Source organism: Dipteris shenzhenensis, chromosome 2 (assembly GCF_047967505.1).
Source record: "Dipteris shenzhenensis isolate YYH24624 ecotype China chromosome 2, Dip_SZ_1.0, whole genome shotgun sequence".
Classification (NCBI taxonomy): Eukaryota; Viridiplantae; Streptophyta; class Polypodiopsida; order Gleicheniales; family Dipteridaceae; genus Dipteris; species Dipteris shenzhenensis.
The window spans coordinates 46,016,375-46,038,826 of NC_141597.1; the positions used below are offsets into that span (position 1 = coordinate 46,016,375).

At 43.7% G+C, this 22,452-nt stretch overlaps 1 protein-coding gene across 1 annotated transcript; it reads right to left on the bottom strand.

Annotated features, from left to right (window-relative positions):
• Positions 1-1,483: 1,483 nt before the first annotated feature.
• Positions 1,484-7,934, bottom strand: LOC147904848 (cytochrome b-c1 complex subunit 6-1, mitochondrial-like). The gene is made up of 4 exons (XM_087395874.1): positions 7,831-7,934; positions 5,220-5,310; positions 2,094-2,183; positions 1,484-1,986 (listed from the first exon to the last, which is right to left on the bottom strand). Coding segments are annotated over exons 1-4 (216 nt in total). The 5' UTR covers positions 7,833-7,934; the 3' UTR covers positions 1,484-1,953.
• Positions 7,935-22,452: the final 14,518 nt, after the last annotated feature.

The window sequence follows — 22,452 nt, forward strand, 5'->3', positions numbered from 1 at the left end:
GGTTTTTTCTTTTCACAAAACTGATGGACTAGATCTCTCTCCAAAGCTCTATTTCCCTTAACAATGGAAATTTCCTCACCTGAGAAGAAGAAGAAGAAAAGGGCAAAAGAAATTCTCTCACAATGGAAATGAACCCAAGGAGTATCTCTCTCAAAACTAGAAGTGATAAACTCTCTAAACTTACATTCTGAAACTAATCTAGGAATGGAAGCAATCCTAGTGAACTACTAATGAGCTAAACTAGGAGAGCTAAGCCTATGCTCTGATACCATGACAAAACATGTGTGCCTCAGAATCTATGGAGCACTCTAAGGTGGATGGAACCTATGCGGAGACATGATGAAGAGAGTGCTCATGACATGTACCTCAAGTCAATTAGGTTCCAAGATAGATTAGCTTGGACTCATTAACAGAATCTTGAGTGAATGTGCATTTCTTCTCTTGTACTCAACAATACATGATAGGCCTCTTATATAGAGAGTGCCCTTTGAATAGTCAACACTTGTGGGATCCTTTCATCCACATCTCTCCTTGTGGATATCCTCAATCCACATCTCCACATCATGTAGTCCACATCCTAGGGTGGCTACTTTAATACATTCCTATACCATACCTTAGCCTCTAATTATGTGCTCATGGCACCATAACTCTCAACAATTTTATCTGCATAATTGTTGTATCCTTATGCACAACCAAAAATATATCATAATTTACCTTTGAAGTTTTAGAAGAGATTGAGTACTACAATTTTGGTTTTTACATCATCTTGCTTGAAGGTCTGTAGCAAAAGTTATGACCTCTACAAGCAAAGATTCTCAACATTTTGGGACCATTCTGCACCACATATTAATCCACGGTCTCCACCACCCCTTAAGCTATATGATGAAATTTGACCTTGGAATGGTGTTGATGGGCTTGAGTACTACTATTTTGATTTTTAAATCATCTTGATTAGAGATCTATAGCAAAAATTATGGCCTCTGCAAGCGAAATTTCGGGCCTTCTAGGAACATTCTGCACCACGTATTAATACACGATATATACCACCCCTCAAGCTTAATGTTGAAATATGACCTTACAATGGTATATATGAACTTGAGTACTACAATTTTGGTTTTTATATCATCTCGATCGAAGGTCTCTATAGCAAGAGTTATGGCCTCTGCAAGCAAAGATTTTGAGCCTTCTAGGACCATCTCTACAAAGCATACTGAAAGTTGACCTTGAAATGGTGTATATGATAAGGTTTACATTAATATGGATGCTAAGTAATGCAACATAATTCCCTCTAGTTTTTTATTTTATTTATGATGCAAAAGGCAAAAGCAAAATGTCTTTTCAGAGTCATGCGAAGTTGGGGTTAAAAAAGAAGAGGTTAAGAAAAACATCAAGAAATGATGGCTTTTGGTGCTACTACTATCTGTTCTAAATGAGGGTACTTGCTCAAAACCTATCCAGTCCAATCTATATACTGCCCTTTTCCAATTACCTTTGATATACAAATATGATTTTAATTTACAATTAACCCTCTTCTGATTGAAAAACATTTCATGCACTCCAATCTGAAACCTGATCCACTTCCAATTGAAAAATACGACCCTCTTCCAATTGAAAAGATTTCATGCACTCCAATCTGTGACAATACTACCCTCTTCCAATTGAAAAACATTTCATGCAGTCCAATCTGTAACAAACTTGCGTTGAGGCCATGAATTCTTATTTCAAAATCCTGAGAAAAATACAGAAATTCAGCAAATCTTCAAAAATGGCTGTCTCATATTTGTGTAGACATCGAATATTCTTAGCACAAACCAGCTCTGCAGCAAGTACTAACTTTGTTTGACAAATGAGGCTACGGGTATCTCAATTCCCATTACCAAAACCCATAGCAGCTTCAACAATATGTATCCCACCTTCGAAGAAGAAACAGACTAAACATGTGGATAGATGCTTTCACCTGAGTTTCTCAAAAACCTTTGGAGCTACCTGCAAACATGATCAAGCATCTTATTATGGAAAAGGAGAAATTTCCCTATGTGGCTGAGAAAATCACAGGAATGCAAAACAACTGATCCAAAAAATAAAGAACTTACACATTTATCAAGACATGCCCAGTAATCAAAATATTGTCCGGTACAATGCTTATGGCCAGTATCATCTTCTTCAACCCGCTTGATGCATTTCTATACAAGACACATGCCCAACAATTTTAAAGTTAACCTATATTTCCTATTGAGCCTTAGTCACACTTATACAAATTTGGGCTTACATCTGTATAATGTGCACTAAATGTCTACGGCATAGCCCTCTTCCACACCATAGCAGCCTGAATGGTGAGGATCCATGACAAAAGGCATTCACACAAATTTCACAACATGAATAAATTCAGTTGGCACAGCATAATGGAGACATTCAAAGAAAGAAAGTCGCCAAAACTCTCTCTCTCTCTCTCTCTCTCTCTGATACAATAGTAGCCCTTTGATACAACCTATGTGAGCTTTAATACCAAAAGTTGCATCAAATATGAAGGCATTCCTAGTTATAACCAAATATGCCACAAACCAGTCTATCTGAAAAAATGAAAGAAGACCGAATGTTCTAGGTTATGTGGCCCATTGGGAATCTTGTAGAAATTCTGTGTTTAACCTTTACAGGCTTATCGGTCAATGGAGTTCAGACTCGAGAAATGAAATCCACACCTCCTTATCCATTGGACATGAAATGAAAAGATGCGGACAGGTTTCCAAGCATGTAGTACAAAACACACAATTAACATAAGCAATCCACCGCGCGCGCAAGTAGTCCCCCAACTAGCATGCACTAGAGGAACACCTTCCCTTGATATGGAATCTTAGACCACCAGCCCGGCAAAATTACTTCCTTCCACCAGGTCTTACTCTTTCTGCTGTTCCATACCCTAGTAGCATTCTGAAAAATTCAGCACAAATGCCCAATCTAACCAAGGTTGCTGATCCTCCAACATAACTGGACATATCCACAGGAAACCCGAAAATATTGATGGATTTTCCGAAAAAACAACAAGTGGCCTCTACGGGGGCAACAAAGCATCCCACATTGTCACTAGAATTGTCTATACGTCTAGCTGAGAGGGGTTTCGCAGCCTAGGCATCCAAATGGATTGTCTCCCCCCCTTTCAATACAACTTAGATGCTCCAGATCACCTAATTCCATGGGATGAGATCAACCGTATCATACAGTTGGACCTACTCCAGCTCCAAACATCGAGGGCCTGGGGAGGGGACCAAGAGTTCCCCACCAAGATCGGTTTCTACCACGACCATTTCCTCAGGGTATCGGTGCATGGAACGATTATCAAACCCCGTACTTGGAGGATAGACAAGTCTCACATGCCTTGAGGCTCGCCATCGGACAAATGCAGGTCTCGTCCCATCAGTTGAGGATTGAGAATGGGAGAGCCAGAGGTACACCTAGAGAGTAGCGGATCTATAAACTATGCCCCTTGGAGGAGGTGGAGACAGAGGAGCATTTCTTATGTACTTGCCCTCTGTTCTCTCCCAGTGGTCTCTATTTGATGGAGATGTGACGACATAGAAAGACCTTGATGCCGTATTAAGAGCAGGAGGAAACAATGGCCCATGTCACCGAGCTAGACTGTGCTCAACAACACATTACAAATTTTTACACTTTTGAGTCCACCCCTGGACATAGTAGAATTGAGGAGGAGGAGATAGATGACATGAGCCCTGAGTGGGCTAGCGTGACAAGACGACGAAATGTAGAGACACAGCCAGAGGTGCAAAGACGGACTAGAGCAGCACAATGGAGGTCCAGCCCTTTGCAGATATACTTAGGGGAGATCGTCCGACTAGAGGGATCACTATCGTAATGGTCCACCGAATACAAAGATCACGGAGACCACGTCCCACACCGCTGAGAGACACGACCCCGACAGACACAGATACGAGATATCTTTGCAGCTCATAGGAGGGCCACCCTAGCACTGGTCTATGTATTCCGTTCTTGAGTTTGAGTACTAGATTTTGTTGCCTTTGTTTTGTTTTAGCTTAGCGGGTAGTACTCAGCAGAGTGCCTTAGCGAGCCCTTTGCCTCAGCCCACAATGGCTTGTATGGGTTACTTTTTGTGATTGTGCTTTGTCTCATGGGCCCGCAAGGCCTCCAAAAGACGTAAATACATCTTTCTTTCTTTCTTTCACTAGTTCCAACCAACATTCTATTGAACCACTCTCTCTCTCTCTCTCTCTCTCTCTCTCTCTCTCTCTTTGTGTGGGGTTGAGCTGTGCCAGAAGGACACCCACAAAGAGGTGCAAAATTCTCAAAAATGGTTCTAGCTAACTTCTTGGAGGTAGAGAAACCAGGAGACCAAGAGTTTTCCACAGAACTTCAAATGGAGAGCGAGTGGCCAAACATCTACTACATGCAAGGCATGCTAGCCAAAAAGGTCCCTCACTAAGCTGTTGGAGCTGTTGAGATATAGACCTGAGTGTGGTCCTAACACCCCTGCTAATACCTAGACTAAGTGAGGATTCATGGAAACATAGAGGCCAAGGGCCCTCGCGCCTTGGCACGTGGCAATGGGCTTGGGATAAATCCCATAAGCACATAGGATTACTGTGTGGCCTAAGATATATGGGCTGAGTGAACCTCCTCCTCATATCCCTCCCGGGACTCTTGGGGAGTGAGGAGGACTATGCCGGTGACGACACGTGGTGGGCTCTGCACATTTCAACAGGAGCCAGCTTCAAACAGCAGAAGATAAACAAGAGTGAAGCTGTATAGTCATGGTCCATAGGTAGAGTCCCTCCTGTTGAGATGCCACATGGCAAGTTGGCCATGTGACAGGGGATGATTGAGGTCAAGACAGACATTCAAGATGCTAACAGCTCTTAAGCTCCCATGACAGCATAGCACTTTCGATGTCCTCAAGTCTGAGGAAACAGACTTGAATTAATGCAGCACAAACCACATTCCTCCTCATTAATTTGTACTAACTTATTCTTGACCTTATGGTGCACGTAAGTAACCATTTCTAGATGCATCAACATAGACAGTCAAGATGCTTACAGATTTTAGACCCCTAATGACAGTGTAGCACTCTTTCATTCTCAAATGTCCTCAAAACTGGTGAAAGGCTTAAATTGAAGCAGGCAGCAGCAGCAGAGAAATAAAAACACAAACCACCTCTGGGCCATAGCCACAACGGGTAATTCAATGCTTGCCTGATATTGGATTAAAGGCCTAGTGCACCTTGGTCTGCATGAGTCCTCAATTGTTGTTCTTGGATCCACAGGATCTTCAACTTCTTCTCCCCTGAAGAGACATTATCAGATATCTGATTCAAATTCTTGACAACATCTCCTTTATTGATATCCAATGCAAAAAATTATATCATTTCAAATTGTACCAACGAGCTGTATCTCTATCAATACAAAATAGGCAGATCACATATGAACACACATTCACACAAGCATCAAGATACAAATGTGAATACATTCGATTGGAGACAAATACACATGCAGACTACAAGCATGCACGTTTATGTTTATCTTTGAAATGCATTGGTGTCCATACACATAGATAAATAGTCGCAGAGAAACGCTTTTCTTATTTTTTAAAACATTTCCAAACGTTCTCAAGCATTTGGCTTTTCGAAAAGCCTTTTTTGCTGTACAATTTGTCCAAAGGGGTAATATTTACCCTAGGATAGTATCATGTAGGTAATATCATGTTGTTTCCAGTTTATCCTTTATGCAAAGTTCAATGCTGTCACCTAGTAAATATCAAGGATTATTGGAATTGAGCTCAATCTTGAGGACATCGAAAATTATAACGTTTCTTTCCATTTCCTGAGTGTTTATATGTGCCTCTAGTGCATGGAATCATGCAGTGTAGGACCCATGCATTTAATAGGCATGTAATTTTATATGTGCACATGGAAAAATTTCCAAACGTTTGGAGACATTTCTAAACTCTGTGTTTCGAAACGTGAGACTCCTGTGGACAGTGTGAGAATGTGGACGACAAACTCCAAAGACTTAAAGTCATGGATTTTGAAATTATATGCTGACAAATGATGAAGTGGTCTGCACATCTCGATATGCTGACAAACAATGAGGAGGTCTAGCATCTCGGAAGTAACACGAAGATGCATAAGAAACAAGATGATGGAACTCTTTGGGAACGTACAAAATTACTAGGGAAAGTGAGCACAGTGGCATTCCAGTCTCCCTTGATGGCCGACACATTGAAATGCCGGCTATCTATATATCAATACTCATCCGCATAATATTTCTTTGATGTCCGTGTAGAAGTTAATGGGAACAGTAAAGCATGTCTATATCCATGTAAAATACTAATGCAAATCAAACTTTACTTCTAAAGCCCCGCGAGGCCTAAACATTGACCACGTTAAATTGAAAGCTAGAGACCAAGATTGTGACAGCTAGAACCTCACCATCTTCACCCCTAAACAATTCCTTCCCTTCAATTGGCTTCTTCACAAGAATAGCCACACCCCCTCTTTCTCCATCAGCAGGGAAATTTGCCAAAACATCATAACCTAGTTAGCTAAAGGCCAACCAAATACCATCATCCTCCCCACACTTCACTTCCTACAACAACATAATTTCTACATTCCAACTCCTTACTGTAGACACACCAGCTTTTTGCTTGACTTTATCACAGCAACCCCTTCCATTCCAAGACACCACTGACAAAGAGCCTAGCTCCCTTCCCAACATTAATATTGTGCAAGGACTTTGTAGGCATTCCTTCCCACCACCTGCACTCCTCGCCATTTCCTTAAGAGAACAGAACCAATCCTGGTAAAACAAGACGGATTCACATGCTAAATCCCTTTGGTTGAGACAGAATATAAGTTGCAACGAGAACCAAATATGTTCACATAAATGGCTGATTTTTATGGCTCTAGGTAAAACTACATAAGGAAGGAAGGTGGTATTAAAAAAAAGCCAAATTCATACATTAAATTCGCATAATAACAGCCGGCAGATTTCCTGACCATCCTTGGTTTCTTATGGAAGGTGTGACATTATCACTAACCTCCATGGGCCAAACTTTAATATTCAGATGTCTTTGTAAAAGTAAATGCTACAAATGGTCTATATTTCAGCCATGCTGGTCTGCCTTGGATCCCTTGTCAGGATGTAGTCCTCCATTTACGTAGACAATACTGATAGATTTGACGACTTTGAATTGCCCAAGTTCCAAAGATGAATGCCATACAAAGTGACCGGGTGATTTGGATAGTTTAGGACACAACAATTTCTCCTGACTTACAACAAAACATGAGAGAAAAAAAGGAAGCACACAATGGCTCCAACCTTGCTCTCCTCATCATTGACACCACCCACTTGCCTCCTGAGCTCACGTAAAACTGACCTGCCCCATCGGAGGTTCCACTGCTCATTTGAGCTCCGGAACTTGGCCTTCCATCTTACTGCTAACCCAACCCACGATTTGCAGCATTGCGCTACAAATCTTTACTCCTGGTAATATTGTATGTTTTGCAGATTATAGGGCAGCATTATCCTAAAACATGTACGTTGCCCGTACAGATCGCTTATCAGAAATGATATAGCAATCAATTTACGGGAGGGTTAGTCACTAAATCACCCGCTTTCTCCGCGAAAATGGGAAACCCCTCATCCATTCGCTCTCGAGTCGGTTATCCGAGGTTCCATAATTGGACCAGAAGAGGAGGGTCGATCGACGGCAATTTCTGTAAATTGCGCGTTCCGCTAGCATTTTCCACGACAAAACTGGCGACGGATAGCCGTGGATCGAGTGATCCGAGCATTAGCAACTTACATGGTAAAGATCTGGCTTCAACTCGACACCCAAGGATTGCAACGCACGAAGAAAAATTGCACGAGTCGCTTTGGTTGGAGCTCTAAGTAGGGTTTGAATTCTTTGTGTTTTAAGAAGATTATTTGATTAATTTTTATGTTTTTCCTTTTTATGTTTTTCCTTTTTACAAAAAACCTCCATTTATAAAGAACTAGAGTGCTTGTCCAGCTGGGCTATCTTGTTTTTTGCTATCTTGTTCAATTGCATGTAACCTTTTTTGGAGATGTTCTTCGGAGAAAGACAAATTCCTATTCTTTGCATTGTAAGCAAATCTATTGTCATTCCACTTCGAGCGAACGACGAGGAGATGTATTTCAGAAATGTGTAAATAATAAATCTAAACGAAATTGAGCCAGAAGCATGCAAGTGTGACAGGAAAAATCCAAACCCAAAGCTGCATTGCATGTACGACAAAAGTTGCAAGACCATTTGCAACTTCATTGGATCCCTTTTTTCGAAGGCACAAATGTATATTTTTTGGGTCAAATTATGTTCCTACGCTTTAGGAAATAGTACTTCCGCGCTCTGGCCGGATGGCCCTCGAGCGTGTTGTAACCTAATGGACCTACTGTGTTGTGGCTCCTTATGTAGTACTGCTCTAAAGTTCGTGCTTTGTCTACGGTGTCTGTTGTTTCCAAAACTTTGATTTCGAAATTTTCTTCAAAGGGCTTGTAACGTTGCAAGTCCTCTTTCATTTTCGCCGGTGGTTTTTTATTGTGCTGTTTGATCCTCTGCGGCAGGTCCGTCGTGCTCCCTATGTACTTTCTGTTGTTGGGCTTGCACGTGATGCAGTAGACGACGAGGCTCGCGCGATTCCCTTGCGCGGGCGCTTCAGTGGAGGCTCCTCCTTCATCTCGAGGCTCGCGTCTTTCAATGTCGTACCTGCGAAAACATTGACAATTACGTTACTCATCGAGGTTTTCGGTTTTTTTTTTTTCATTTGATGTCCATAATAGAATGCATTTATTTACTTGCCCTGGTTTTTCTCTGTTGCCGTGAAAGGATCGTTTCCAATCCCGAAACGCTCCTCGTACAAGTCCCTGTCGAAAATATACGTTAGCTTCTCCATTGTCGTCACCGGGTGCGTCGCGTCATGCGTCCCTCCAAATTGTTCCATGAATTGTTCGAGTATAGCCGTTGCTTGATCGCGCGTCGTGTCCCTCAGCAACTCCAAGGATACGTTGTACCCGTAATGCAGCAGCTCGCACGCATACGCTGTGATCCCTTTCGTCTTCGTGTCTAGTAGCTTCTGCCCCTCCAAACTTTCCATCATCCTATCGGTCTCATCGAACTCAATGTCAAGCTCGACAAGGATCTCTTTTAGCAGTCCTGCAAAAGGAGTGCAATCGATGATGAGTTTTGTTGTTCTTGCAACTCGTTAATTCTTTTTCTCAATTGTTGGGTTTTTTTTAAATATCCGGAAGCTTTACGCACCATTTGCGAATCTCAAGCCTCCAGGCTCTCTTTTAGCTGGCAAACGCCTATTGCAATTGTCAATGAAGTCGCGTAGTTCTGCATACGTGTTGAAGCCGTTGATGTAAGCTCCCGGACGTTCTCCTGCATTGTTTGCTAGCCGGAATTGCTTTGTGGTTAGGAAGAACCTCCTCTTTGCTGGTGGAGGTTTTGTTGCCTTCGCGTTGCTTTTGTATAGCGCAAATAGCTGCTTGCAGGCACGACTTATTACACCGTCTTTTCAAATGAGCCGTCTTTTTAAATCTTCAAGAAAAAAAGATTCTTTCACGCTGGTGGAATTTACCTTGTCTGCGTCCATGTCTTATGCTGCAATGTCCCGAGCTTTATGATTCTCTGCACCTGTTCTCGACAACAGACAAGATATTAAAACCATTTTCCTTGCACGCATGTTTGACGCAACATATTCATGACTTGCCTTTGCCTTTTTCAATCTCTGGTAGTGAATACCTTTATGTGCGTGGTTGTGTTGTCGGCTGTGAGAACTCTCGTGGAATTGGTCTAAATATGTCTGGATGTGGGCAATGTAGTATGCGCAGCCTCGTTCTCTCAGTCACTCTGGACAACATCACGTATGCCAGGCCAGGGGCAAACACTCCTCGGAATATGAGCAGCGCTTTGTTGGATATGGTTGCGCCTTGGGATTTGTGTCCCGTGATAGCGTATGCTAGGGTCAGTGGAAATGTGGACTTGTGGAACCATTTTCCATTTATTGCCTTTCGCTGATGCTTCGAGCGTCGTAATGTGAGCACGGCCGCTGTTGTGTCCACGACGACAGTGATACCGTTGATTTCTCCCCTGCTAGTTGCATTGATGCTCTTGATTTTGCACATTGCTCCATTTGCGGCACCTATTGCGAGGTCGATGTTTTCCGTTATCATTGCCTTCGCCCCTACGCAAATTTTTCCTATCTCGTTGAAGCTTTTGTCCTCCAACCATTCTTTGAGAGCTGGTTCGCTTGCGGCGTTACTGTGTATTTGAACATGCACAATCGTCTCGGGAGTGTTGAATTTCTCCACAAGCTCATCGTTGAAGGTAGCGACATCAACTCTGTGTGTGCAAATGATGGTTGTTTCGGCATCGATGAAGTGGCATGCACCTTCCTTGTCGACAATGCACTGTCCCAAACAGTCGGAAATCTCGTCAGTTGTGGGCGTCCTGAGTCTTATGGTATGCAAGAATGCTAGGAACGGCATGTCTCGTGCATGTCGCACCGAGAATTGCATGTGGTACATTTTCGCTGCAGGCCAGTGCGCGGAGGACGTGATGTGGCACGGCTCGCAGAGATCCTCGCGGTGTTTGCAGACTGGGGGTAATTGTGCCAGGTCTCCAAAAATTATCAGCATTTTGTGTTTGAATGGCTCATGCAATGTGCCATTCGTGACATTGACGATTTGTCTTACCACGAGATCGAAAGTCATCCTTGTTAGCATGGACATCTCGTCAATGATGATCGCGTTGGCTTCCTTGATTGCGAGGTGTCGTTCATCCGTCTCATGGATGTTCAGTGGGTATTGACTGCTGCGCACAGGGATCTTGAATTGGTAGTGTACAGTGGTTGCAATCCCGCTTAGCCGCGTCGCAGCCGCCCCTGTTGATGCACAGAGTATTGCCGTTTTGTTTTGCGCTACCAGATGCGAAACATAGTATCGTATCAAGAAGCTTTTGCCGCTACCTGGTGTTCCACAGACAACGTGTAGCCCCGAGCTTGTTGAAGCCAAGCTTTCGAAGACTCTTTGTTGTTCTACTGTCAATGCGGCATTGGCGACGGTGCGAAACTCGGCCATTTTTTCCAACATCCTCGCGCGTGTTGGCCCTTCGACGGTTTGCTGGTCGATGTTAGGCGCTTCCATCGGGCAGTCTCGGATGATCGCAACCTTTTGCAATATCATGTTGATCAACTGGTCCGTGTGGTCAGTCGCTAGCAAGTTTCTTTGCGTGTATTCGGTCACATACATCTCGAGGTCCTCGTTGCTCAATATGAGGCCGCGCATTTGGCATTCGACAAAGTAGGATCCAGCTGTGTTGGCAGGTGATATGAGCTCCGTTTCATTCCTGAAGGTGAGTTTTCGCAAGAGCACGTTGTAAAAGTACCCCTCTGGTTGATGTCCAGGGTGGTAGTCAGTGAATCTGACTACTCGCTCACATTTTGCGATCCTGTTGCCGAAGAGGTCAAGACCGACCGTTCCACGTTGCGTTTCCTTGGGCTTTCGTATCACATACTGCCTATGGTAATCGTAGAACGTGCTCTCCTCGATGACGCTCGGTCTCCCGCAGTATATGTCGACTGGGTGCAGGGTGACGCTGTTGTTTCGCGAGACGATGCGCTGTCTTAGAGATGGTGGCGAGGAGTCGACATAGTGAACGGTCTCGCTCCTTGTGATTATTGGTATCTGCATGCAGTTTAGCGCGGCCTCTGTTGGAGAGGTTGGTTTTGATAGGAGGCTCGCGGCGATGAGTTTCAGCTTTACTTCGTCGAGATGTTGCAATCCCAAACGTGAGGCGTCTTCTGAACGGATGTTAAGTTTGCCCATTGGTTCAGATTTCATCGCGTACTTGAGGAGGTAGTGAGAGATTGAAGAGTTTGTCACCCGCTGTATGTTCATGTGCGCACCCCACAACAGTAACACGGAAGGGTGGTAGGGGACGACGTTTCGGTGCGCATGTCCCGGCCGGTAATACAACCAACGTTGCGTCAGAGGGTCGAGGATGGGTTCATATTCTGGCTGTGTTGCGAAAGGGAAGCCGTGCTTGCAACTGTGGTGTGACGGTCCGACATAGCACGCTTTCCTGCATACGTGCGATTGCTTTCTGAGAACTAGTTCTCGCAGCCTTGTGTTTCGAGGATCCAGGGTCTCGTCCCTGGGGACGTAAGCTGCAATCTCATTTGCAATTCGCTGACGATCATCATGGTGGACCCACAATATGACATGGGCGTGTAGGGAGCCCCTGTTTTGTATCTCATAACGTACGACATGGTGTTGTATTCGGCCAAGCAGACCGTCGGATGAAAGCAAATGCTTGCGCATGAACATGTGGAAGCGTGCGTGGAAAAGTGCCACGCATTCAACAGGACAGTCCTTCCAAGTGAATTGCACATTATAATGCGTTGCGATGCTCTCGATCACATTAATTTCTTGCCACCGTGTATCGGTGACCTCGTCTGCAGTGAATGTCAGAAAGAAATCTGGGAGGCCCCAAGCATCGACCATCGTTATGAGGTCCTTCAGTTGCCGTCGATGCCACGATGGGGACCCCGGCATTGTTGATGGCATGCTGTAGCGAAGCACGTGTCTCATTGCGTCTTCATCGGTCGTGGCAGGGTTGGCTTTCCTATATTGGTCGATGTCTCGTTGCAAGCATGTAGAGTTGCTTGAATTGGCAATCATCACTGCCTGTTTTAACTGGAACATGATCAACAGGTACGGCTTGTAGAGCGTGTAGATAGAGAATAAGGTGCATATTCTCATTTTCACATAGTTGCTGAACTGTATGCAGCCATCATAGTAGCCCCGTCCGAAAGGGAACAGGAATGGGAACACTGCTGACTCCATGGTTATGTCAACGCACGCACTGCCAGCTGCTGCTATTCCGTCGACGTGGAATAAAGCGACCCTCTCTGAAAGCATTTCTGTACCCCGTAGCTGTATGGAGGCAAACTCATGCTTGTCCCTTGCATCAAAGGCGCGACGGTTCGCGGGGTCCACCATGTTTTGCAAAAGCAGGAGCTCAGGCTGAGATTCCGCTATTGACATTAACTCGAAGGGAGCTGTCTCATCGTGTAGTTCCAAGATACCTGCAATGGTTTGAGGACTCAAGATGCACATACCCATCTTGATGTCCGCACGCTCTGCTAAAGAATTGTACTTGCGCAATATTGGATTGTTCTCGATGTTGTATGCGAGCACACTTGACAGCTCGTTCGTCACGATTTCTTTAGCCGAGCTTAGTGGGACGTTTCGCCAAGATATCAGGGGATTGTCTAGAAGTGACCTTCGATCGAGTGTGCCACGAGCAATCGCATTTGCAGTCGTGGTAACTGAAATGGATACATCTATGATGCTTAGCAGTTGCGTGTGGAGGTGGTTTGTTTTAAGCAACTGCCGAGAGTATTGTGGCATCAACCGCACAATGTATCTGCTCCGCTGGGCATCTCGTGTGCAGCTTTGGCATTTCCAGTAAGTCACTTGCATGCCCATATTCTCGCAGGCATCCAAAAGTATCATGTTTCCGAGTGCGGCGGTGTGGCTTGAGATCCCTATGCCTTGCGAAGAAACGATCCTTTGGTTTGCAGACACTAGCGTGGTTATGCCACAGACACCGCAGATTTGAAGGCTTGAGAAAATAGCCGCGCAATTACTAACCCATTGCTTGTATCTATCTGCGATGGTCAACCACGATGACGTAGCTGGCCTCAAGGACATCTTTCTTGATGTTATATCAAGTTGAATAGCTCGATCTCTGGCTGCTCTGAGCGTTGACGAATGGTCATGTTCGAAGGAGTTTCCGGTGGTCATTTCTACATCGTGACATGAATCGATGTCTTATGTTCGGGTTTAAACACCTATATGGATTAATAATAAAAACCATTCGAAACTTTGCTACAATTTCACTCACGTGGTTTTGTCTAAACGCAACAGGAAAAACAAAATGGACTGAACATCTATCTTTAGAAGGTGAAAGAATTGATAAAATAAATCGAATCAAGCATGCTACAATTTCACTCACGTGGTTTTGTCTAAATGCAACAGGAAAAACAAAATGGACTGAACCTCTATGTTTAGAAGGTGAAAGAATTGATAAAATAAATCGAATGAAGCAAATACTTTTTGTTGTGCGTACCTTTAGGAGAAGAGACTCGTTTGGAGGCTGCAAACATCTCGAAAACAGAAGTGTTGCAGACATGATTAGTATGTTGGTCGAACCAAGCAAATGTAATGTTCCCTTGCGGAAACAGAATGTGCGAAGAAGTGTGCGTGCTCAAGATGAGGAGTAAAAAAAAAAAAAACCATACGCAATGTATGGTGGAGAGCCGGCACATGTCTCTCCAAAAATTTTATATCATAGGGGAACGTGCCATCCCCCCGTTTCGAATAGTCACCTCCAGTGTTGGAGGTGTAGCGCATTAATGCGGACCATAGCAACAAATGGTGCAGATATGTTTAAGAATTGAAATGACCGTACATGCTACTTACGTGGAGTATCCTTTCTGACGTCAACAACTCGAGGAGAAGTCACCTATTTCTTTGCTGGAATGTTGGAATCTGAAAAACAGTCATGATTAGTCAATATTAATTCATTCAGATGAAGTACATCTCGCAATAGGAATCCGAGGGAAAAAAAAAGATTTGTTTGTGGTTCTTTTGCAGCTCATCCGCAAGACGAAAGCGATCGAACAATTCCAATGGACGGGAGCGATTGGATAGAGTTAAAAATTTCAAGGACAAGTTTCAGTACATAACAAAATAAAGGACATGCAAGAAAAAGCTGCGACATGTGTCTTTGCGACGACCTATGGAGCTTAGGACAACAATTTACACAACTCGACGTTCTTGCAAATCCTCTCTCTGTCAGTGATGCTATGCATGCATAATTGGTTCTTGGATAGTCTATTGATCACATGTAGCTACTTTATTAGTATGCACCTTTTCATGCTAATTCGAAGGAAACTATACGAGACATACAAGATAACTAATACACGAAACGAAAGCGACCGGTGGAAATACGTCAGTTTCTTACTCATGTAAATGAACTATTTCTTGGCAACTTAGACGACTTGTTTAGAGTTTTGTTTCGCACCCGACCAGAAGGAATTATATCTTAACAAATGGCTTTATGGAGCGTTCGTTTTAATTCATATTTAGCCGCAAGCTTTGGCAAAAAGAAAGGAACCGCGACACACCTACCTATCAGTAGAAGAGCTTGCAGTATAGAAGTGAATAAAGCGGTCTCGGAATGAAGCATAGGCGCAAGAAGATCAAGCAAGTACAGGACTAGAGGATAAATGAGTCGTAAGAGGAGAAAATGCTATGCGGATGGCAAGCTTCAAGGTGGCGGAAACGTTCGAGGCCATAAGACATCTTTCTCAATCACTTTAGAAAGAAAGCAAGCAGGAAACACGTTCCCTTCAAAAGCACAGTCACGTAGAACTGCTACGACCTGCAAACTTAAGGCAAGGAGAAGGTAAAGAAAGTTAAAGCAAAGGAGCGCTTCAGTCGTGGATCAATTCGGGAGATGAGCCACACCTATTACCGTTGAAACATAGAAGTGTACCGCAACCAGAGGAAAGACCAAGCTACAAGACCAAACGTGACTATCAGGAATTATGCAGAATCGGAGACTAACAACAGAGAATTGAGGAGTAGAAAGAAAGGAATGCAAAGGAGCCGCAATGAAGGATTTGATGGTAGAGAACAAAAAAGGGGGACTTCATGCCTGTGGCCAACGGTGCAGAAGATAACATCGAGCAAGGAAACACGTTCCCTTCAAAAGCACAGTCACGTAGAACTGCTACGACCTGCAAACTTAAGGCAAGGAGAAGGTAAAGAAAGTTAAAGCAAAGGAGCGCTTCAGTCGTGGATCAATTCGGGAGATGAGCCACACCTATTACCGTTGAAACATAGAAGTGTACCGCAACCAGAGGAAAGACCAAGCTACAAGACCAAACGTGACTATCAGGAATTATGCAGAATCGGAGACTAACAACAGAGAATTGAGGAGTAGAAAGAAAGGAATGCAAAGGAGCCGCAATGAAGGATTTGATGGTAGAGAACAAAAAAGGGGGACTTCATGCCTGTGGCCAACGGTGGAGAAGATAACATCGAGCAAGGTAGGCATGGCGAACCTCATGTATCCTCAGAACAAGAGGGGCGGGGAGGTACGTAACGCGATGGATAAGAGGGAGCTATGAAAAACGAAGGTACCCAAGCCTCTTTTATGAGTATAGTGGCGACTGTATAAATAACTATTAATGGCTCCAACAAATTAAGAAAAGCACATCTATTAAAGGCTTCCTACATCTCACGGTTCCTTTGAAGCCACTTGGCTGCCTAGGATTTGAGATTTCTGAAAATCGTCCTAGTGCTGGCCAAGTAAACATGATTATTTGATTAAGTTTTACGTTTTTCCTTTTTTGGCCTGCCATACGTGGAGTTAGGAAGTAAAGTCGATGGGCACACTACAAAGCTCATTTTTTGTTGGGATGTGCGCCGCGTGTAACCCCAACAAGGCCTTAGATTGACACCAAGTGTAGTTTGATGGTTGGCGTTTGGAGTTTAATGCGATCTGCCTTTTATCCTCATTTCACGAGTTGGACTTGCAGTTTCAGCGCTACTGTTGCCATGCACTGCATGCTGCTTCTACCTCCTCATGCGAATTTCTGTGAGGTAGCCCTGTATCGACCTCCGTATTCCTCATTACATCACCGCAAGGACGAAATTGCTGAGAGTCCTACAGTTTCCAAGCGAGAAATTGCTTGTCTATGAGTGATCCTCGTCTACGATGCTCTAGACATACTTTGTTGGCAGCGCTGTTTGTTCGAAATTTGCTTCTATAAACTCACTCAATTTATCAATTGCTTGTGGAACAGTGACAGAATTGGAGGAGTTTAATTAGCGATTTTACTGCCATCGCCTTCTAGAATTCGCTCTTTCATTCACTCTGGAACAGACTCCACAAATTATATAACTTAGAAGAGAACAACATTACATGCATTACCTTGGCTTCGCGCAGTGTATCAATTACTTTCAAGAATCTCTTCTATGGAGAGAGGGCCTTGGGAGGACTCACAATCACACCCAAAAGTAGCTTGCGTTTGTGTACATCCATTTGCACGTTGCTCCTCGAGTCAGCTAAGCATTTTGGCCATATTCAGCACCGCTCGCGCGTGACTGTAGATGGGTGAACCTATGTGCTATGAGGAGGTAAGCATTTTGTAGGCCTCCCTTTGCACTTCGTTTTGCCAGTCAATGATATGGCACTGGCCGACAGACTAATATGACATGTTCCTTGCCATAGATATCTAAAGACTCAAAAACACATCCACTTATTGAGAGTGTATTGATAAAGGTGTGTTCTGCCTTCCTGACGTGGAAAATTGTGCCCACGAAAGATGTGATTAAATCGGCGTTCAAGGACCCAAAAAAGAGACAAGAGGTACCACACGAAAGCTTCTCTACTTTGGAGCAAATAGCAAATAGTTGAGCTCTTTGAATTTGTGAACTTGCTTACAAGTATTGATGTTCTACACATATAAGAGACAAGCCTTACATTTATGAATGTCGACGTCGTGTCAAGACAGCATTAGAAATGCTTAAGGTCAGCTCGGATTTGCAATAGCGACTTGACGAGGTTCTCTCTCTCTTTTAACAACCATTCATAGTGCTGGAAGAAGAATATGTGTGTTCACCTACGTGAGAGAATGCTTTAGACACATTCCATAGATTTTTGAATTCTCAAAAACATGGATGAGCAGAGTGTTAGGAGTGTCAACAATCAAACTACATATCATCTTTGGTTCGAAATCATATACAAATACTATAGGATGACCACGTATGCTAACAATTTATGAGAAGTTAGCACACATGTAAATTACTTCACGTGCGTTGCTTCCAGAGAGTTTCACGAAAAGAAACGTATGGACCACTTTAGTAACAGAGGACACTAGCGCAAATGAGCACCATACGTATATAACTCTTATCAGATCCCTGTTGTTACCTGTATTTTGTCGTGTCTTCTCGTTGCTTCTCCTTCTTCCTGTTTGCAAGCTTTCGTGAAGAGTAATTATGTCAAAACCTGAGAACCAAGTGTACGAAGATGATTATGAAATATCCGGAGACTCTGTGGACACCAGTAGTGGCGAATTCAAATGAGGTCTCACGTTTTTCTAATTTCCTCTCGAACTTCCGTTCCAAATTCAAAATTCTTTTCCACAACCTTACATTTACGTTTCGGATATTTGCAGGAATGATGAACATGGCGGAATGTGGTAATCTTGACAAAGGCAAAAGAGTCTCGGATCATCCAGGTAAGTCTATTCCTGCTTCGCTCATACAAACAAGGTAACACGTCTTGCGAACCGACGCACTTTTGTAGAATCCGTTTGCGCATGTACAAGTGCTCCCACCTTTGCTTTGGTTGTTCTTGTTTCTGGTACGAGTGTGTGGCATAGGGGATTTGCATCCCTAGTGTAATTTCCTACGGGTGTAATCCGTGCATACATCTTCGTCAACTCTACATAGAAATATATCAGATATCATAACGGATGCGTAAACACCACAAATGATAAAGATATGTTATCAATATGCCCCAGTGTAGTGCGTCCGTGAAACTAGATATGAAGTCCATGAGTCTTCACATCTAGTCATTGGGATAAACTTAACGTTTTAGTTTCCGGTTTATGACGATCGTGATAATATATGTATTCGGCGCTGGAAGTGCTTCTGATTGAGGCCACTCTTTTAACCAAACTCCACAACGCTGGTGGGGTGGGACACCTAAAAGCTCTGATTCTGTAGCCACATTTAAATGATCCGCAGCAACTTAGCAATAGGAAGCAAGCAACCGATCCCTAAGCACTCCCAAAGTGATTCTCCCGCGGAGGAGGAGGGTAAACTAGGTAGCAATTCGCCATCTGGGATTTGACAAAGCAAATTGACAACATCTTTCGACCTACCGACCTCCTCCTCCTCCTGCTCCTCGTCGTCGTCGTCCATGGATGATTTAAACCTACTTACTTTGCTTCTGCATCATAGGTCTAGATCTCTCGCTTGGCCTTATGCACATTGCTTGTACGCCTCTTGCGTTGTCTTCAGCGAATGTGTTAAATTCTAATCCTCAGTGATCTCAGTGCCACTCCCTTGAAAGCCACTTTGTACTTCAACTAAGTTGTATCAAACTTGCAAATCTCTATTGCTTGGAGAACAATCTGGGAAGGGACCGACCTGCACATGTAAAGAATCTTTGTCTCCACTGCAAAAGTTCTGGAGCAATGTGAGGTACAAAGTTCTGTACGTGAGTCGCCTCATCAACAACTTCAGTCACACCGAAGACCACTTACAGAGTTGAGGAAGAACTCTTGACAAAGAGTGCATGTGGTGCACAGGAACCGACAAATCTCTCCATGCAGCCCCTGGTATACTAAAGTCTCTTTTTTTGCTGCATTTTAACAATCTATTTGGCTTTTTTGTAAAAGTATTTGTTTTGGAACATTTTTCACCCAAAATGTGGTATCTCTGTTGTAGACATCGTCATAGACACCGGTATCCTAAAAACAGGAGGTGGGAGCGGCCCTGATGCAACCAACACATTTAATCCAACTAAAGGTAGGCATGCCCATAGACCATTTGCATGGCCAACTAATCAGGTTTTTTTCACGGTCACTTTTTTGTTTTCCTGACTTTGCTGTCCTCTTTGAAAAGGACTCAGCCCTCCAATGAGGGAGGCCATATGAGTTCTTGCTGAACAAGGAGTTCTCTCTGCATTGGGAAAGTGTGTCATCAAGACCTCTGTTCATGTTGGACATACTAGAAAGCGATTCCCTTTGGATCTGGCTCCATGCAAAGATGCAAGCGTACGCAAAAGCTCAAAAGAAAATTTTGAAGACTGCTTTCCTTGCGGCCATGGGTCCCGTCGTCATCATTGAGTGTCTTTTTAGTTTCTTCTTGCAAAGCGTTCTTATTTGGCAACCTCTTTTTCAGTTCGCCAAGTACTATAAGATAAAGGATGCGAAATTAGGCTCAATTGCGAAATTAAGATTTTTGTTACGTCGCTGATTTTGGAGGATCAAGGCGACTCCTACATCACCTATGATTAGTTTGCAATAACGAAATTTGGTCTCCAAAAGACATGTAGCTACGTGGTGACCATTTTAAGATGACCTCAAATGCAATATACTTCCAAATACTTATGTGAAACTTTGTCTTTGGCTACTGTGTGATCATAATATCAACAAGTTTACTGCTCTCTTTGCACAAGTGATTGTGTAGTGTTGCTGTGGTGCTTTTATTATACTTTACGAACTTGCATGTTGAAATATTTAGTTTGTCGCTTCCGAGATTTTTTTTGGCCCTACAGCATGTGCTACTGCCTCGTCAATAAATGTAGTTACATCACATGCGCACACATGTTTACCTTTCTATTGCTTTTCGAAATTGGAGTGTCCATGTACTCTAGAATTCCTGAGTTCCCACATAGGGAAAAAAAACAAGAGCCGTTACGAACCCGCGACGTTTTGGACTACAAAGCCATGGCAAACGCATGTCGTAAGAAACCATCATATTATCATGCTCAAACACACTTAGTAATTAAAATACGTTGAAGAGATATTGCCTCAGCTTGAATAGGTGCTTTTCATTCCATGTGTGTGTTCAACAGTGCATGGTCCCTAAGAAATTACACTACTTATAGATGCACTCCACAGTAATTGTAAATGTAGCCTTTACTCCAACTACGGTGCCAACGTTTGACATAATTTTTCGTAAAGTGAAATATACGTCCACCACTTAGTGAACGCTTGTTTGGAGCTATCACTGAAACGATAGTTGAATTAGGGAGTTCGAACGATGGTGCACCCCGTGGAAATACCAATACCATGAAGAACATGGCCACGACCAATGCAGTGGAAGGCGTATGTGTCCCAAGCCATGAAGAGGGCACTAGCAGGCCGAATGTTCACAATTGCCTTGAGCCCCCAAATCCAAGCCCCCTGCCAACCATGGCTATAGGTGTGCTATCTGAGTTTGTGTCTCAACGGTTCACCTTCGAAGGCAAGGTTCTAGCAAAGTATGGCACTTACAAAGCCAAAGACATCCCATATCCGGTCTACATGCGCTTGGATCTCACCACCTCTACATGCGAGGAGACTATTACCCTACATGTGCTGCACGCCTATGTCTTGGATTTCAAGGATGTCTTCTAGGTTAATGACTTTTACAGAATCGAGGGACCTACGATCAGCAAGAGGGCTACCGGTGAGGGAGGGACGTCCACATTCTCATTGCGTGTAGATGCAACCACTATAGTTTTGAAGGGTGAGCTGTTCGACAGGGCAATATCCTTTGTTCCAGATACAGTCATATGCCACTACGTGCCTTTGGCTGCACACAAGATGGAGAACCTTCGAGCACCTTTCACGACAGAGTATCTAATAAATTCAAAGGTATGTTGGTTTCATGTTTGCTCCAATGCTCTTGCATGCAACAGCTTTCTTTTGTGTCTGAGAGGAGGCAGACCTTGGCACGATTGGCGGAGGAGTTCATAGACGAAGATGTACGTCATGAAGAATATTTCCTATATGCGCGCCAGGCACGCACTGGGCGTATTTGACTTCACTATCCTGGCAGCGGTACCTGAGGGGAATCTCCGAGCCACCTTGCACAATGCCTTCATATGGCAGGTCTCTCATTTAGGTTATGGAAATAAGGTACGTCAAACCTACTACCTCGCATGACGAAACAACTTCAATCACTCATTCTCTAACTTAATTGTATATGTTCACTACAAGTGCATGGCTTGCTCCATTTCGTCAGACTCAACGACCCCCTAGTTGAGTACCACTGCGAGGCATGTGATGGTTGTCGTGTGAGTCGAGACCCCGTGCGCCCTTTTTGTTATAGCTGCGATGGTGTGTAGGCCATTTCACAGTTCCCTTCTTTGAAAGGCCATGTGGTCATACGCAACACCACCCAAGTTGTTGTCTAGGTCTGCGGCCAACACGTGGATGAGGTGCTGGGCCTTCACGACCAGTTCATTGAGCTCCACAATTGAAGCGTTGTCGCAACACGCTGCATGCTATTGGAGAAGAGGCCCACTTGAGAATTTACCATCAACAGCTCCAAATACGTGACGTCCTTTGTGAAGACCACTTAGCGCAAAGGTACTTCTGATGTACAGCGTTTTTTGCTTGCCTCAGTTTTTCCCCCCTTGTTTGCCACATGCTTTAAGTTTTGTTTTGTTGTTTCACCTACAACCACGTTGCACAACCTTCTATAGTAGCCTCACCACCACCGCTTCCATGATAGCTACTTGTATATGCTTGTAAATACCCCATTAAAAACAAAAAAATTGTACAAATCTAGCATCTGGTCTTCGTTTATTGTTGATATTTCGTAGCAA